This window comes from Echinops telfairi, unplaced genomic scaffold (assembly GCF_000313985.2).
Source record: "Echinops telfairi isolate 266 unplaced genomic scaffold, ASM31398v2 ScPeMD7_1;HRSCAF=3_0, whole genome shotgun sequence".
Classification (NCBI taxonomy): domain Eukaryota; kingdom Metazoa; phylum Chordata; class Mammalia; order Afrosoricida; family Tenrecidae; genus Echinops; species Echinops telfairi.
In genome coordinates this window covers 58457662-58476074 of record NW_022103896.1, presented here as the reverse complement: position 1 = coordinate 58476074, position 18413 = coordinate 58457662, and the positions used below count along the sequence as shown (strand labels likewise).

The window sequence follows — 18413 nt, the reverse complement described above, 5'->3', positions numbered from 1 at the left end:
AAACGGATTGTTCTCTGTTTATTCCATTTTTTATCCATCAATTCAGACGATTCCGACCTGGAGCTCACGTTCCATGCAGTTAAGCTGAATCCTTTGAAAACCCCGCCATGTTTCAAACTCGAGGGTAGAAACAGAAAGGTAACAACTCCTTGTAACTCTCTAGCGTCCGTGCTTATTTATGGAGTCTTTCCAAGACGAGAGTAGAAGTCATTGTACATAAAAATCAAAATAGGTAATTACATTTTTTTCTGGCACTTTTTAAGAAATGAGGCAATAAACACAAAACAGTTTATAAATTTATATAACAAAAATAAAGGTTTACATTTCACTCTGACATAGATTAATTACCTTAGGGTAGTGGTGAATTTAAGAAATTCCACTCTGTTGGGGTAGGCAGCAGAGATCGTGTGAAATGCACACTCATGTCCAATAGGTCTTCACAGGAGGACAGACAGACAGCAAGACCTTGTCCACACACGGGGCCTGTGCTCCAACGTAAAGATTAAGGCTCTCTGATGGGAAGGAGTGAGCTCTGGGCTCAAGCAAGTGTAGCAGTATTGTAATACTCACTGGAAATACGGAAAACTCTCTGAAGAGGATTCAAACACTGAGTCGTGTGGGGGTGGGGGTGGGGGTTGATTAGAAAAATAAAACAACTTGGGAGAGGTTGTTGACGTAACACACCAAATGTGAAGAACAGACAGTAGAGGGACTCTAGAGATGGCTGCACCAGGCCCAGTCACCTGTGGGATTCAGCTGCCCCGGCACCACCGGGGCAGCTCTTAGAAGAGGAGTGGTGGGGGAGAGACACGAGCCCCAGGTTCTCCCCGAACTAAGATATCCAGGTGGGAGGCCCAAACCAAGCCTGTGGAAGAATTTCCTTGGAATGAACCACACAAATGCAAAGAATTCAAGGGGAAAGAGGACCCCCCATTTTAAAGAGCACATAAGGGAAGGAGGAAATCCAACCCTGGATCTTCTGAGTGGACGGCACTAGGCAGGCGTTGATTCTGGTGTTCCTCGGTGACAGGCTGAGACCAGCGTCCAGCACGGACTTTTGCAGAGGGTGAGGGGGGCATGATGTGTGTGGGTGTGCATGTCCGTGCCCTGGCAGGCAGATGCAGACTTGGGTGTGGCCAGGAAGGTACCTCACTCTTTCAAAACGTTGGGGAAAGCGGCGCGGCATCTCCAGGGGTCTTCGGTGTACGAAAGCAGCATCAAAGGAGTCGGTGTACCTCACTTGCCATTTCCCAGAGGAGCCATGTCCCCAGGGGGCGGGCAACATGGCACTGGAGTCCTGGCTCGCTAGAGTCTGGTGATGTCTCTCCTCTGCTGTAAGTCCCCGATGCTCTCATAATCGTTCTCTCTGGGGACCGGGCCCTGGACACAGGGGCTCTCCTGGCTGGCCTTCCCCTCCTCTCTGGGTAAAGTCTGGATCGCTTCGTAATCCGGCTCGGGCTCCGCGCTGGGGCCCTCGGCCGGGGGAGGGGTGCTGACCCTGTTGGGCGTTTTCTCAAAGTCTCTCACAGTAGCATAGAGATCGCTACAGGACGAGGGGGATCGCTGGGGGGCTCCGTCTTGAATACAGGTGTAGGTGGCTTCCGGCACCTGCAGCGACGGTCCTGGTTTATTCACTGACGAGTACATGGCTGAGATCTAGAAAACAGAGGGCTAACTGAATAAGCAAGCTCCGAGGTGCCCAGTGCCCCCTCCCCTCCCACGTGCTTTTTAGTGACCAGCTAGACATCTAGCAGGTGGGTGTGTCTTCCTTTAAGACTGATTCTTCACTCTATGCGTGAACACGGGCTATATTCGCACAGATTGATTGTAAACGCTATGTTTTGAAAATCGGCTTATGGAGCTGTAACTCACCTGGCATGCCAGTAAAGCACACAAGTCACTGGCTTTTGGTGTTTCGACGAAGTGGTGCAGCCCTCACAATCATTTTAGCACCTTTTTATCTCCTCCAAAGGAAATCTCGTCCACTTGAGCAGCACTCCGCAGTCTGTAAATGGGCCCCAGTCCTCACAAAACCCAACCATGCTCACTGCAGTCGGTCAGTGCCGACTCACAGCAACCATGTAAGACAGGGGAAGAACTGCCCCCTGGGTTTCCAAGACTGAACTCTTTAGAGGCTCAAAAGAGTGCTCTTTTCTCTCAACTGCTGACCTTGTGGTTCGGAGCCCAGCATGCGGCCACTACACCACCAGGGCTCCACGCCCCCAGCAGTCCTAGGCAACCACTCATCTGTGTTCTCTCTCTCTCTCTCTCTCTCTCTCTCGATTTGTCTCTTCCTCAATGTTTCTTATACGTGGAATCCTACAGCGTGTCGTCTCTTATGGCTGCCTCTTTTCATAGAACATAATGTTTTCAAGGTTCATCCACGTTGTAGCATGAGTCAGTACTTATTTCTTCCTTTGAAACCTGACTAATAATCCATTGCTTGGACACACCGCACTGTGGTTATCCATTTGTCAGCTGAAGGGTGCCTGCGTTCTTTTTAGTTTAGTAGACCTGCAGACACTGAGGCCCTTGGGACACCCTTGAAGCCAGGCTAGGATTCACTGGAATGCCATCCTGCGGAGGGAGGGCAGGGGAGGGGATCGGATCTCACTACCAGCAAGAGCCAGGAGTGGACCTGTGATCCCTGCGCAGGGAACTTCCTGAATCCACAAGGCACTGTGACATCAGAACGGGGAGCCAGAGCGTGGAGCAGAGTGATGGACTCCCAGCGTGCGGAGCAGGTCAAGCTGAGCGTGCTGGGGTAGTGCGTGGGGCGCCTCTGGGCACTCCCACGGGGGAGCTGGGTGTGAGGATCCTTGCCACTTGAGTGGAATGTCTTTGGGTTGGTATGTCCTTGGGCATATATCAGCAGCCCTGCAAGAACTCTGTAGGTGTCCTGATGACCAACTGTAGCTTGAGCATTTCTCACTTGCATTACAACCTGTGAACTCCCTTAACGATCCCTTAACTCTATGTGTTCTGTGTAGCCGTAGCCGTGGCTATTAGAACCTGGTCAAGAATACTAGCTGAGACAGTATCTTCTACATTCCCACTGGCAGTGAATGAGGGTCCAGTGCTCCACATCCTTGCCCATACTTATCTATGATCTGGCACCTGACCTTTTTAGGACAGCCAGCCTAATGCTGTGCAGTGGTATCTCACCGTGGCTTTCATTTGCAGTCCTCTGATGACTAATGATACTGAGTCCTTTCTCATGTGCCGATCGGCTATTATTTTTGGTATAACCTCTTTGGAGAAATGTCTCTCCTTTATTCATTTTTAAAACTGGATTGTCATTTTTTATTACCAAGCTGATCCCGGTGCCCACAGAACTGTGAGAACCACTGGGTTAGACTGTTCACCAGTTCCTGCACCAAACTGGGCTGCAGACCACCGTATCCTGGTATTCTGATGGGCAGGACACGCATATTTGATTTGCTGAGTTTCTTGTTAGTGTTCAGTTACACATCCAACGATTGGGCTTCATTTTTTTTTGTTGGGGAAAATTCATTTTTCTACAGAACCAACTACATTTGGAGACTATCAGTTTCGGAGATGCTCTTTCCTGTGGTCAGAGTAGGCTATTTTCCCAGGCCATCTACTCTGTCCATCTCACTCAATATCCAATCAACTTCTACGGCCACAATGGGTTTCCTTTTCTCCCCAAACAACTGCTCTGTAAACTGTCGGAAAACCAGACGAAATCAGCCAGTTCTCCCTCTCCTCTGTGCTTCTCTGCAGGAGTGGACGAGGCCTTCGAATCCCCAGGGAGGGACGGATGAACACGCTTCCTGACCGATGCCTGGCTCCCTGGCATCCAGGGAGAGATCCCTGCGTTCCCCAGATTTAGCCCACTCAGAGGAGCTTTCTGCCAGCCTCAGAAGCGTCTTAAAACCAGCCTGTTGCCGGTTAACTGGGCACTTGCATAGGACTTGACAGCGGGTAGCTCAGTTTTGCAGTTAAATTCTCTCACCTAACTACACAATGTATAAGACAAACCACTTGCCCATTCACGAGTTTTGCTGTGTACCATTCATATCCATCCCACTGCATAATGGTAACACTCTGTTTGCAAATCACTCTGCCACCATGAACAAAAACTCCGCGCTGGTGGCTCAGGTCTTCCAGTCCTTGGCAATCGAGCATTGGAATCATCGAGTAAATCTTTGGACAACGTTTGCCACACAGCGGTGACCGTTCTAAGGCATGCTAGCATTCCCAACTTAGACTGCCAGCTCTTTGCCCCGTGGAGCAGCTGCAGCATTCAAAGCACCATCTTTTCTGTTCGACAAGGAGCACTGTAACCACTGCTCTACCAGGGCTGCTCCCGGTTGGCTTAATGTTATTTTTTTTTGCATTAATCTGAGGTTTATCACCCACTGTTGTTGAGTCAATCCCAACTCATAACCACCCCATCTAGGGTTCCTGAGAATATCAATCTTTACAAGAGCAGAGAGCCTCATCTTCTGGCCACAGAGTGGCTGGTGGGTTTGAACTACCAATCAAAGTACCATGAGGGATCCTTAGTTGGGCCTAGTTTGTGTTTTGAAATAATAAAAATGGTAACGTTGGGTCTTAAGGGAGGAAAGATTGGAAAGGGACTAAGAGTACTACCAAATCAAAGCCGAGTAGGGCCGCCGCTCTGATCCAGTTGGGGCTGGCCCCAGTGCCGAGGGAGAGAGCTGGCTGTGGGAATGCAACGGTGTGGGTGGAGGAGAAGCAGAGCTTGGTGATGGACTGGGTCTGAGGGCAATGAGGAAAATGGGTGTCCACGCGGGCTCCCAGGGTTCTGGCTTGTGTGAAGAGATGAATGTGTGCAGATCCACTCGCTGGGGCAGGGACTGTGGAGGCAGGTGGCAAGTCCCGCCTAAGGAGAGCGCCTCTGCTACTTGAGCTCTCAATGTGGAATCGGAGCCCCGCGTCACATTGCAATACTCAGAATCACAGGAAGTGTCATGCCTGAACATAGGCATTTTTTATTTCCACTGTACAAAATCTGCTGTGATAGGCATCCCAGATAGAAGCGATATGCAGCTAGATAACTTAAGGTGTTCATATCTGTCTGTGCTTAGCTTTACACAGATATATCTCCTGACTGTTACAATTCTAATGTTTCACTAAAAATTCAACTAGTGTTTTTTTCCCCCCATGGTGCTGGGGAATATGCAATCCTTTCTTACTGGTCATACGTCTGCCCCTATCGCCAGCCTGAAATCAAGCGACGTCAGGAAATTAACTGCTGTCTGAACCCCAAATTCCTCACTAAGCCTGTCTCCATCTCTTTCCCAGGCCAGATCAAGTTTCCTAGGCCCACCTGTCCCAATTTGCTGCATTTTCCAACTCATTATTTATTTCCTTCTAATGTTGTCTTCCAGACTGCTGAGTCAGGCTCTTAGACTTCAATTTCTCTCTTTGTCCCCATCCCCATCCTCCTTTCTCTTTCCTTTTTCCTGTTGTTCTGAACCTCCTTTCCTGCTCAATTTCTCTTATTTTGCTCATTCTGTCCTCTTATTTTAACCTCTGCCACTCGCTCGCTCTTCTCTTAGCCATTATAAAGCCAATATCCCCAAACCTTGATTTCAAACCTAAGTTTAGGGAAGTACTTTCATTTTTCAGACCAAGGGTAAAATTCCAGTGCATTTATTTCAGGACAGAAGCCCTATTCTGTATCACAGGAGCTTTCTGGTTCTTTAAACAGAGAAAACACTTACTTCTTCCTCTGTGAGGGTCGGGTCCTCTTCCCGAGACTTGTACGACAGTGAACTAAATCTCTGTGAGAACAAACACAACCAAAGGAATGTCGTTTGAAGCCGTCCATCCAACCTGTCTTTTGCATTTTTTGATGCGTCTGTCTATAAAAATGTTTTCAATGATTCTTCCCATATATTTGAGATGCAACCACAAAGAAACTATAGGGCACATTTAGCAATAAGCATTTATAAAATCTGTTACATGATTTTCTTGGATGCCTAGTAGTAATATACTTATGGAAATTTCTTATAACTTTATGTTTGACTCTGCAGGTCCAAGTAAGCCACAGATTTACTCAGGCTGCTGTTTTGATTCTTAATCGTCACTGAAGGATTGAATCCTTCTCAAATGTAAACCAAATGGAACTTAAAGGCAAGCACAGTGACTTAAGAGAGTGGGAAACGAATAATGATGGAAAGATCCTTGAGTATCTGTAGATGTAGTTTTTTCCTTATCAAATAAACATGAAATGCTTGATGTAATCAAGGAGTTAGACATGGAGACGGACAAAGATGAAGGCAACACTGATTTTTGTGGTGTCACCCATGTAGCAAGGCATGAGGCAATCAAAAGTAACATAAAAAATCCTAAACTGGTTTTCTTTTGCTTGTACAATTCGATCTGGCCCTGGAAATACATGGGCCTGTGCAGGTGCAGGTGCAGGTGAGCCCCAGCAAACCTGCTATTTCAACTCAGGCCCACTTCCCCTCCAAATAGACAGACAGCCAATCCGGCCTGACAGTGCATCACCATTTACTCTGTTCGTCAAAGTGGTAACCCTAATTGCTGAGGACCTGCCCACAAACAAAGCTCTTTCTTAGAGTGGTCGGAGTGGCAAGTTAGGCTTAAGGAATTACATTTCTTTGTTAACAGGAGCTAGGAAAGCTCTTAACGAGGCCCAATTAGATAACGTTCTTGAGTGTTAAAGATGCACCCTATGCTTTATGTCCTTTCCAATACAAACAAAAAAAGCTTATCAAGGTCTGGCTGTTTTTCTTTAAAAAACATGTCCTAAGGCATTATTAACACAGCATTAACAAATTCCCAGGAAAAGCTAAAATTATGCCATTTGTGAAAAATCTGAGATGTGTAAGTCTGGCGAGTGGCAAATAATTAATATTTGAAAAATTAAATACATCTACAAAGAATAAAAGCATGCAGTACAGTTGATTAAAGGCTGTATTAAATTTTATTTACGCCAATAGCTTGTAGTCCCTAATCTGAATGAGAGCTGCACTCTCTGAGGCCAACGGAAGCCTGGCTCTGCCCTGAGGACCTTGCTCTTTCAGCTCTCCTCTGCCCAATGGCTGCTTTTCCTCTTGCGGTCTTTGCACCATGAGACCAGAACATAGCGTTAGTCATTCCGAGTCCCTCCTTCCTCCCCTCTCCCTAGGACCACCCCACCAGGTGTGTCACGGACCAGAACCACTCACGACTCTTCATTTACCCCAGGCTGCTTCTCTCTCCCATTTCTCAATGACCTTGGCTCCTCATTCATTGATTCTCAGACTCATTTCCTTTTGGTAAATTCTTGGAGAGTTCAACACATGCGGATCTTTCCAAACACTGTGGGGAAATCTTCCTCAAGGAAGTCTTTTGGGCTGCTGCCTATGGTACATTCTTTCACTCTTAGCCATCGACACCCTATCTTCTTTCTCCCAAAGCTCCAATACTTTCTCACCCACTCTCACTCTTAGCTCATGGCCTTGCCTCCTGGATGACTGAGAAAATGCAAAGAAGCAGGATGGAAGTGATGGGGCAGACTGGAAGATGTTTTCTGTGCAGCAGAGAGACATCAGGGATTAGCGGCGTGCAGGAAAAGGAGTTGGTGAAATTCCAAGGAGAGTTTACCCACTGGAGTTGTGAAGCTCAAGTTACTGTAACTCATATACCAAGTTGGCAGACCCTGAGAGGGGGGAGACTTGTGGAGGGTGGATACAGGTTACAGCTTTGTTGAATATCTACATTCATGAGTTATAGGTTATTGTTTAGAAACGGTTGAAGAGTAAAATCACTTATTTGGTTTACATAAAAAAACTGCATAATGATTCAGGGATTCCCTGGGGGGTGTAAACGATGAACAGATACAGTTGTTAATTGAAAGTTGAAAGGTATGAGGTCCATCTAGAGATGCCTCAACATAAAGGCCTGGAGATCTACTGCCAAAAATTAGCCATTGAAGATGCCGAGGGGCACAAGTTCTACTCTGACACACATGGGGTCGCTATGAGTTGGAATCAATGCCAATGCCACTGGTTTGTACACAACGATGTAAAGTCCATGGCTACTGAGAGGTGATCTATTCCTGACCTGGCCCAGACTGATTTCTGGGGTCGTGGAAGGGTAAAGGTCACCACGCGTGAGGTAACAAGATGCAGAAGGGACTAGACGCGCAGCAAAGAACGTAGCCTTCCTTTCCACGCTTGGTCTTTGACATTAGAAAATGGAGAATGTGTCCCTACTTAGGCGGAACATAAAACTTGAAAAATACCCAAGGACGTGCAGAGAGAGGAATGTTTTAGACAGACGAGTTTTCACTATTTCTTGACTTAGCGGGGGAAGGAATCAACGCAGCTGACACCAAAACAGCTCTTGCCATTCACAAACTAGAAGGTGTTTGAATATATTCCCCAGAACAGTGCATGAGGAAAAACCTCCACAATTCGTGGGCATCCTAGCCATCACAGAAAACCCCAACCCAACCTAACCCAACCCAACCCCAAGCCAATGACCTGTTTCTGACTCATAGGGCTTACAGGGCTATAGGGCCTATAGGGTTCCTGAGGCTGTGTTAAACCTTTATGGGAGCAGACAGCTTGATCTTTCTCCTCTACAGTGGCTGGTGGGTTTGAACAACCCACCTTTCGGCCCGCACCCCAATGCTACCCGACAGCACCAGCAGGCCACCCTCAGTGGTGACAGAAGCACACCCAATGAAAGTGCCAGGGCCTACCTTGTTAGTTTCAGTGGTCAGCTCGTTGGCGCCGTCGTCTTGTGGCGGTGTCTCTGCCTTCTCCTGGAGGCTTTCATTCTCATCCAGAAGTTTAACAGGGACAGGGGGCGGGGCTTCCTCTTCCGCATCACGCGAGCATCCAAGAACGATCTCTGCATTCACACTTTGTCGGCACTTTTTATTTCGGTCCACCGAGGCATATTCCGCAAACTCTGTTTTGCCCTGGGCCTGGGGTTCTGGGAGCTCCTTCGAGGCAGGGGTCGGCTTGGCTTTGCCATTGTGGCCTTTCTCTGGGTGGGGAGTAGCGCCCACCTCCTTAATTTCTTTCACTGTTTCATACAAGCAGTCCTCAACCATATTTTCTTGGGAGGAGCTATCCTTGAGCACTTCATATGGGCCTTCCATTCCCAGGCCCTGGTCCCCATCTGCACGTCTCGTGTTGAGCATCGTGTCCACTGTGCTGTCAGGAGGAATTCTGGGCAACTCCCGACTCTGATGGCATTTTGAAGGCCTCCCCGAGCTGTCCTGGGAGTCCAAGAGATCAGAAGCCGAGGTCTGGACTTCCTCGTAATGTTGCATGCAGGTCATGGTGCTGTCTTCTGAAAGAACTGCAACAGACAGGCGGAAGTGAGGAAGATAACTCCTCACATCATCATTGGAGCGAATCACAGCATTCAGTTAAATCAAGAGGCCTCATTTTTATTAGACTCTTGGTTGCAAATTATAGCTACGTGTCTGACTTCCAGTTGTTAGTCTTATTTCAATCACGGTTTTAAACCAAAATCTTCTTTTATATCTTTCAAATAACATATTTAATAAATTGCCTGGGCTATACATTGGGTCCACAGTTACTTTCATTACATCTTTATACATGCGGAGACCTTATTTTATGAACATATAATTCACATATCATATATTTCAATAGTTGAAATATGTTAAAAGTTGGCAATCATCACCAGATAAATTTTAGAAACTTCTCTTCATTCTTGCACTCATCATTATTAGCTCCCCATTGCCCCCGAACCTCCCCTGCCTAAGGAATTATTAATCTAGGTACTGTCTCTAAAGATTTACCTATCCTGGATTTCATATAAAGAAAATCATACCCCAAACCCCAACAATGACAAAACGAAACACAAACCTCAATCCAAGTGAAAGTGTAAGATATTAGAAGTTAGAACAAAGTAAAAACGGGTCAAAAGGGAAAACAGCGGATAACATATTAAATTTTAAGCTAACTCTTTAAACCCACTGCCACCGAAGCAATTCTGACTTGCAGCCAGCCCACAGGAGAGGGAAGACGTGCTCCTGTGGGTTTCTGCGACAGTAATTACTTTGGGGGCGTAGGAAGCCTCCTCTTTCTCTCGCAGAGTGGCTGCTGGTTTCAAACCGTGGACCTTGTGGTTAACAGTGCAAGCCATACCCACCAGGCCATCAGAGGTCCTCTTACCCCAACTGTACCTATGCGTTCCCAATGCACTCTGTACGAGGGCAAGTCCTCCCCTGGTCAGCGGTCTGTGGGAGTTCAATGGAGGCTTGAGCCGAGTGGGGACTCGCAAGTGGACTTTGGGCTTTCACTGTCATTGACAGTGAGGAGAACTCTTATGGACAGTGGCCACGGGAGGAGAGCGACTCGAATGGGTTAACTGGTATGAGAGGCTGGGCACCCAAAAGAGGAGCATGTGTGGTGGCCATGCTCCCCGACTCCACTGGCTTCTGTCTGTCTGGCCTGCATCACATTAATAGCCATCCTCCCTTCAAAGGTCATTTGCAGACATACTGGCAAACACGTACCCTTAAAGCAGCAGAACAAGGGGACCCAGAACCCCATGTTCCCCTTTGAAGTTTTTTTCCCTTCTGTCTCACTGCATCCATCTCCCCATCCCCCAACATCCCTGTCTCAAATTTAAAAATACAAATGTGGAATCCATGGACTGCCAAAGAAATGTTCTCATGTGAAGCCATTCTGTTCCCCTGATCAAGTATTTTCAAGTGCCTACTATGTGCCAGGGGCTGTCTGCGGTGTTGGCGATACACTATTAAGCAGAACAGTGGGCATTGTCCTTATGGAGTGTACTTTGCGGAGAGCAGACTACTAAATTACCTGTGTCTCACATGGGGGGGGGGGGAGATGGGGGAGCAGAAATAGTGCCTCCAAAGGATATTTGGAAAACACCCTTGTGAATTTACCATATCATAATCTTAAGTACTGAATCATCATGAGGGCAGGAGTCAGGGAGGGCTATGAAGATGCTACCTCATTAACTATGAAGATGGAGGAAGGAGCCACTAGCCAAGGATTGTGAGTGGCTGTTAGAAGCTAGGAAAGGCAAGAAAACGGATTCGACACCTCAGAGTGCCCAGAAAGAACATAACCCTGTCGGCACCTGGATTTTTAGCCTAGTGAGACCCACGTTGGACTTTTGATTTCTATAACTGCAAACAAATAGATTTGTATTGCTTATAGCAGCTAACTTTGTGGTAATTTGCTACAGCAGCAAAGAAGACAAATCCACTCCCTGTACGCAGTTTCTTCCTTTGCAAGTTGTACAGAGCTATCATAGTTTATAGGCGCCCTAGGGTGAAGTAAGGAGCTCTGGCGGCGTATTTGGCGACGTGCTGGGTGGCTATCTGCAAGTCAGCAGTTTGGACCCATCGGCTGCTCCACAGGAGAAAAATGAGTCTTTTTACCCTGTTAAGATTTACAGCCTCAGAAACCCCACAGGACAGTTCTATTCTGTCCTATAGGGTCTCTGAGTCAGAACGGACTCCTTGGCCATGCGCTTTTTAATTGGCTTTGATTGGCTACCCGCTCAGCTTCTCAAAGGAAGGTTGATGGTTCAAACCCACCGGTTGCTCCCGGGGTGAACGCTGTGGCTGCCTGCTTCCACAGAGATGCCAGCCGTGGGAATCCTGTGGAGGAGGTCTACTCTCCTATAGGCTTACTGTGAGTTGGACTTGCCTTGATGCCATGGGACTTGGTTTGAGGGGAGAATAATGTACAGGCTGTGGTTGGGACAGATGAATGAGTACATGTACGATACTTAAAGTACGGCCTGGCACATAAAAGTCACTTAATCAATCGTTCATTCTTACTATTCCTCACAAAAAAATTTTGTTATTTGTCCAAATGAGATTATTACTAATGCTGGAACCAAGACTAAGAGTGAGCAAGACCCTCCCCCCACCTTCCCCAGTGTTCGAGCTACAGTTTTTGAAATCCAGCAACTTTCTTAGGTGGTGAGGCTGCGTGGGAAGCTGGCATGTTTGCAGGACTTACGGTCACCATTGGTGAGCACTCCATTCTGGTCACTGCTGGCCGGAGCATCGGTTGCCAGGCTAGTAATGGATCGGCTGAACATCTCCTTGTCAGATGTCTGCAAGCACACACACAAAACACTGCTGAGAAAGCATCAAGGCTGCGTGGAGAGTATCCGCAGTTCTTTCTAAAAATTTAAATCACCACAAAACCCAAACCCATGCATCCCATAAGAGTAGTAAATAACCCTCTTCAAATCTGGTCAGCTTCATCGGGAAAGTCTTAGAGTGGTGCTCCCCAATATACGAGCCCCCAGACGAATGTGGCCATTTCCATCGACATTTGATAAAGTTAAAGGCGGAGTGCCTGGGCTGTACTTGTCCCATGTCAAATGCTCAGTCACCACAAGGAGTAAGTGGTTACCAGACCGGGCGGACCAGATACGGAGCACACCCCGCAGGCAGAAAGCGCTCCTGGACACCCTGTCCTCGAAGTGTAGCGTCGCCGAGAATCTCCCAGAGCCATCTGTGGAGCTTCCTCCCTGGTCATCTGCAAACAGCTACACTAGGTCACAGGGTATCCGATCCCTTAGTTCCGGGATGGAACTAGAGCCCCCAACAAGAGGGGACACGGACTCCGGTGGAGAGCAGCTGCCTGGCCTTGGCATTACAGGCGGTGTGCAATGCTGGTCTTTAAAAGGTGCACTGGGACCCGAAGAACACCGTGGAACATCCCTCTTTGTCATCCGCAGGGGATGGGTGAAGGGGCTTAGTCCATTCCACTGACTTCCGAGTTTATTTTAATACCACCAGCTTAGCCTCAGGCTTCGAGCTGTACAAAAGCATTCATGCTGAACACAGCTTACCAAACCTTTTTTGAAAATTCCTACAAGCAAATCCAGGCCACGCGGAGAGGCTGATGGCCTTCCTTGATGGCTGGTTTTCTGTACGTATAACAGAGTAACATGCCAGGCCCAGGGTCCGCTTGACTAGTGATGAGTAGTCAGAAAGCAAGCTGCGAGGGCAGGTCACGTCTTTCTTTAAACAATTTTCATTCTAGAGCAGCGGTTCTCAACCGGTGGGTCCCGACCCCTTTGGGGGTCGAACGACCCTTTCACAGGCCGATTCATAACAGTAGCAAAATTACAGTTAGGAAGTAGCAACAAAAATAATGTTACGGTGGGGGTCCCTACACCATGAGGAGTGGTATTAAAGGGTCGCGGCATGAAGAAGGTTGAGAACCACTGCTTTCTAGAGGGTGGGATAGCCCAGGTGTGGGGAGGTAGCCAAAGAGAGAGAGAGAGTGTTCTGGCGTGCACAGATGTGCTAGAAGGAAGGGAAGGAAAATCCCGGGGGTTCCAGGAGGAAGAGGGGGTCCTGAGCACTTCCTGTCTGCTGCTGGGGATCGGGGGTCCTGTGCATTCTGGAGTCAGGGCAGCCCGGTGGGGCCACTTCCCCAGCGAGCGATAAAAATTTTGCTGGCCACATTTTCTCTATTAGACTCATCATACTTCCTCTTTGCACCCTCTTCGCTTACGCAGGATTTGCCTGATCTTGAAGCAAAAGGGCCAGGGGCAGGAAGCACGCTCTCTGGAAGGCCCAGCCCAGGGAACAGGAAGGTGGACTTGCTTCTGGACTTCCTCAGTCCTTCCAGGGACAACCCCGAATCTGAGAGGACCACGTGGGAGGGACCTGTCTCAGTCTGCGCTTCCTCAGCATGGGTCCACTTTACCCAGAAGCACTGGAAACAGACGGACACACAAACCCCAAAACAACCCACTGAAATCCAGCAAAGCAGAGGCAATCCATGTAAAACCAAACAAAACCACGTCATCTAGGCTATACCGACTCATAGCAACCAGCTGGGGCAGGGGGGGCACCCCTGTGGGTTTCTGAGACCGTCAAGGGCTCCGTAAGGGAGCAGCCACCTCATCTCTCTCCCAAGCAGAGGGAGGTGGATTCACACTGCCGACCCCGTGGCAATCCTTGGGTAACTTTGAATTCCAGCCTCCTGGTGTCTTAATGACTGGCTGGTGCTGCAGATGGACAGAGGGAAATAAAGAATAAAGCATCCTGGCAGCAGAACAAATGGACCTGGCCTCACCTATCCCAGGAACTTTCCCCAGAGAGCTGGTGAATGGCGCAGGTCTAGACTGTCAGTCTCCAGAAAGGGAGCGCGCCCCGTGGGCGGGGGTAGCTTCCGCTTAGCTCCTGCCCTGGGTTTCCTTTAGGCTGGAAGCACCCCAGCACCTCCTGGATCGTGGCTGGTGTTTCAAAAAGATCGGTGGATGTGTACAGGGGCACATGCATGTACACACGCATATGTACATACAACACACACACATGGGGGTTGGGAGGCTTACCACATTCATCAGGTTCTCATGATCTCCACCGGGAGGCGTTGGCTTCTTCTCTCTGGAACAGAAAACAAAAGGCCGCTACTCACTCGCCCTGGAGTGGATGCGGCTCAAGGCCACCCAGTAGGGTGGCGTAGAAACTGCCCCTGTGTGTCCGTGAGGCTGTAATTCTTGTTTTGTTTTGTTAATAGTTTTATTGGGACATGCCCACATCTCAAAACAATTCAATTATAGCAAGAAGAGTTGCACAATCTTTATCACAATTTTAGAATATTTTCTTCTTTGTGGTACTCCTTGTTATTAACTCCCCCGCCCCCCTCCCTCCACCTCCCTTTTGACATATCCTCAAGAAACCATTAATCCAGTTACTGAGACTATAACTCTTCACAGGAGTAGACAGCCCTGACTTTCTCCCACAGAGCGGCTGGTGGTTTCAAACTGCTGACCTTGCAGTTTGCAGCTCAACTCATAACCACATTTAAGGAACCGCCAGGGTTCCTTAACTGTTGCTAAAATGTACCCCGAGATGTCGCGCGGCATGGGGAGGTCAGTGGTAGAACTTTTGTCTTCTGGGTCACTCGCACTCAATGCATCCCAGGTGCGGCCCACACCTGTCTCTCATGTTTAAAACAAAGGAAGACAGAAACGGCCATTTGATTCCCTGTGTTCCCTCACGGATGGACAGGTGTTAGGGATACGGGGCGATCCAGGCCCAGCAGCGGGCCGTTCCACCTCTTTTGAGCAGCCTTTTCTTTGAGCACTCGAAAGCAGAAATGCACAAGGAAAAGGCAGAGACAGGTACCGAGCAGAAACTGTTGATATCTAGAATGCTGGGGCCAGGGATGCTTTTTTTTTTTTTTCTTCCCCTTTTTGAGAAAATCCCAACAATTCTCCTTTCGCTTCACTTTGCAAAGTCAGACGCTGCAATGGAATGGAGAGGGTAATCAGGAAGCAAGTACAAGCTCTGGCACGCTGGGAAGGGCAAATACCCTCGGGATGAGTCATCGGGTGCTGCCCGTCCAGGGAAAAGTTGGGGGAGTAAAAATAGAGTTTGTTTTTCTTTGAGGCAGTCAGCCTTCAGCACCAGAGCCCTTGAGCAATACTTGAAAGGCAACAGTGACGCCTACCGGGCCAATGAGTAATTGCAGAAGTGTCCTACCAGGCACAGGGACTCCTGGCCAACTGACCTGCCCAAGGAATGGAGGCTGGGTCCTCATTGGATGGGGATGCAGAGGCTACTTGGGCTCAGAGAGATCTATAGAGTTCTCCTCCTCACAGAGATTTTTAGGGTACGAAGCCATATCCAGAGTTTACACGATGGTTATGGAATTGTGTGTGCAGTTACTGAGGAGAAAGTTTGGAAAGGGGTGGGCTAACTTTCACTGGCTTCCATTCTACCAAGGCTCCGTGACCACATAGCAACAGTGTCTAAATGTCTCAGAAGTATTGCTCTTGGTGCTGCCAGAAAGGGCTTTACTGCTCCCTGAGCAAAAGAGCACTTGCTAGGAGTAGCCAGTCCCCAGAGCTCCCATAACTTCCCAGTGGTAGCAAACAAAATATCTTTAATGCAAGGTGTCAACCAAGCCCATGTAGAAGAAGCTCATCAGCCTGTGTGATCCAAGGACTGTAAATAATAAAATCCAAATCTCACGGAGGGAATGGTACCAGAGCTTAACTTGTGAACACTGGTTTGTTAAAAAAGGCTATGGATGACAGTGGACACCCAGAATCCAATTGTAGGGTCCACCCTTGGATTAAGCCTTTGGTGAATCCACACTGGTCACAGTCCACAGAGGACAACAGCTTTGTTATCAGACAGAGCATTGTAAAGTCAATTATGCCAGATGCAGTTAAGTGAAAGCGTAAAACCTTATCATTTGATCTCCAGTTTGACCCATTTTAAAGTTGTTTCAGTTTTAAATTATATATTTTATACACAATACATAACAAGATGATATGTAGTATATAATATAGTAATTCATGTTTTAATATATTTATGTATTATGTATAAAATACAGATAAACACGTTTAGAGCTTATTCACAATCTAGCTAGATTGTGACGTGCCCACACACAGGGAAACAAGACCGAGTTGTGCCCATGAGAAAAAGGAAAGAAAAAAAAAGTCATTGTTTCCTTCTGGGAAGCTTTTAATATTAGGAGAGGTGAAATAAAAATCAACTTTTTCATTTAATTAACATTTAAAATGTCCTGAGACTCTTTGCAGTCTCGAGGGAGAGGTGAGCTAATTTCTGTGGCCAAGTATCTGTGAATGTCATTTATAGCCGGCTTTTTTACGTACCAGTCACCTGGGCTCCCCCACCCCCCACCCCCTCAGACTAGGGGCACACAGAAAAGGTGGCTGCCTTCGCTCCTGCAGTACACCTCAACCTCAGTAGCCAGACAAGGAAGTAGCTCCTCACTGCTTCCTCAGTTCCTGTCTGACCTTGGGCAAACCAGATGGCTCCAGGGGTACTGAGTTCTATGGGAAAACCCGCCCCAGCAGGAGGCCTGCCATGTTTTGGAAAAGTTTTCTGTTTTTCAAGCAGGCAACCGGCAAGCAGTCTTGAGCGATGCTTGAGCAACAATTTGCAAGCTTTTTCTCTTTGAAAAGAAGTCTTTTACCAAAAGCACCAGCCCAGCATGAATGTTCTGGACCTCGGCATCAAAGGGAGAGGTGGCAAGAGGAAGAGCTACTGTTCAGGATAGCCTAGACCAGTGGTTCTCAACCTTCCTGATGCCGTGACCCTCTCATACAGTTCCTCATGTGTGCTGACCCCAACCATAACATTATTTTTGTTGCTACTTCATACCTGTAATTTTGCTAGTTATGAATCGTCATGTAAATATCTGATATGCAGGATGTATTTTCATTGTTACAAATTGGACATAATGAAACATAATTAAAGCATAGTGATTAATCACAAAACGATATGTAATTATATATTGTGAAATATTTATGTGTTTTCTGATGGTCTTAGGCAACCCCTTTGATAGGGGTCGTGACCCACAGGTTGACAACTGCTGGCTTAAGTTGAGAAGCAAAGCCCCTTGGCCAGGCTGCTGGGGTCCCGAGCCCAGTTCTGTGGCTCACGAGCTGGGCCGCTTGCTGTTCCCTGGGACTCGGTGTTGGAAATCTGTTAAATGGGGGTCAGACAAGAAGGCTTCAGAATGCTCCTGGAAAATGGGATTAACAGAGCGTGGCCTTTGAAGCCCCCTCATAGGAGTCCGCCTCGGTCCTTCCTCATCAGGTGTATAAGGACTGGAAAAGATAGATCACAGTGCTAATCCAACAGGCTACACGTGCTGTCCTATGCACTGATGAGAAACTGTTCTTCTAAGGCGGCAGTAGGCCCTCCTGAGCGCCCACCTGTCACAGCTGGAGCACAGGAAGATGAGGAAGGTGATGAGCAGGAACATGGCCATGGCTGCGAGACTCCCCCACAGGACGATCTGCATCTGCCCGCTGCTGCCCAGCACGCTCCCGGCGGCGGGCCCCATGGTGATGGCCAGGATGGGACAACCTGGGGCAGGGCGGTCAGTCAGGTCCTCAAAAGTGTCCACATTGGGGCCAGAGTCTTCCTGCAGAGAGAACAGCATTTTTTGTTTTGCTTTGAAACAACTCCCAACGTAAAGTCCCCAAATCGTGTCATTCTGTTTATGTCTGGAGAAAGGGCTTGGGCAAAGGCCAGGGCCTGCAATGAGCCGAGGAGAGCATTAGACTGGACCTGGAGCCTGCCCTGAGCGAGGCAGGCCCTCAGGCCTCAGGAAGGCCAGCGAGGCTTTGAGCACTGAGCAGTATATGACTGTTTCCAGTGGTTTTACGAAAGGGTTCCAGAGAAGCCCTGGTGGTGGCGTTAGGTAAGGATTAGAATGCTGACTGCAAAGTGGTTTTTCAAAAGCACAGGCTGCTCCCTGGGAGAAAGTTGAGGCCATCTGCTTCACCAGAGACCCTATAGACCACTTTACAGTATCAGAGACCCTATAGACCGCATTACAGTATCAGAGACCCTATAGACCGCTTTACAGTATCAGAGACCCTGGAGGCTGCTTTACAGTATCAGAGACCCTAGAGACTGCTTTACTGTATCA

At 48.1% G+C, this 18413-nt stretch overlaps 1 protein-coding gene across 2 annotated transcripts in view; it reads right to left on the bottom strand.

Annotated features, from left to right (window-relative positions):
• Window positions 1–283: 283 nt before the first annotated feature.
• Window positions 284–18413, bottom strand: part of PAG1 (phosphoprotein membrane anchor with glycosphingolipid microdomains 1) — a 118068-nt gene continuing 99938 nt past the window's right edge. For both annotated transcript variants that reach the window (XM_045287557.1, XM_004697499.3), the window contains 6 exons: window positions 17692–17903; window positions 14329–14380; window positions 11988–12084; window positions 8708–9315; window positions 5715–5774; window positions 284–1656 (listed from right to left, as the gene is read on the bottom strand). In XM_045287557.1, the coding sequence (XP_045143492.1) occupies window positions 1306–1656; window positions 5715–5774; window positions 8708–9315; window positions 11988–12084; window positions 14329–14380; window positions 17692–17822 (1299 nt within the window). In that variant the 5' untranslated portion in view covers window positions 17823–17903 and the 3' untranslated portion in view covers window positions 284–1305. The remainder of the gene's footprint in view (window positions 1657–5714; window positions 5775–8707; window positions 9316–11987; window positions 12085–14328; window positions 14381–17691; window positions 17904–18413) is intronic.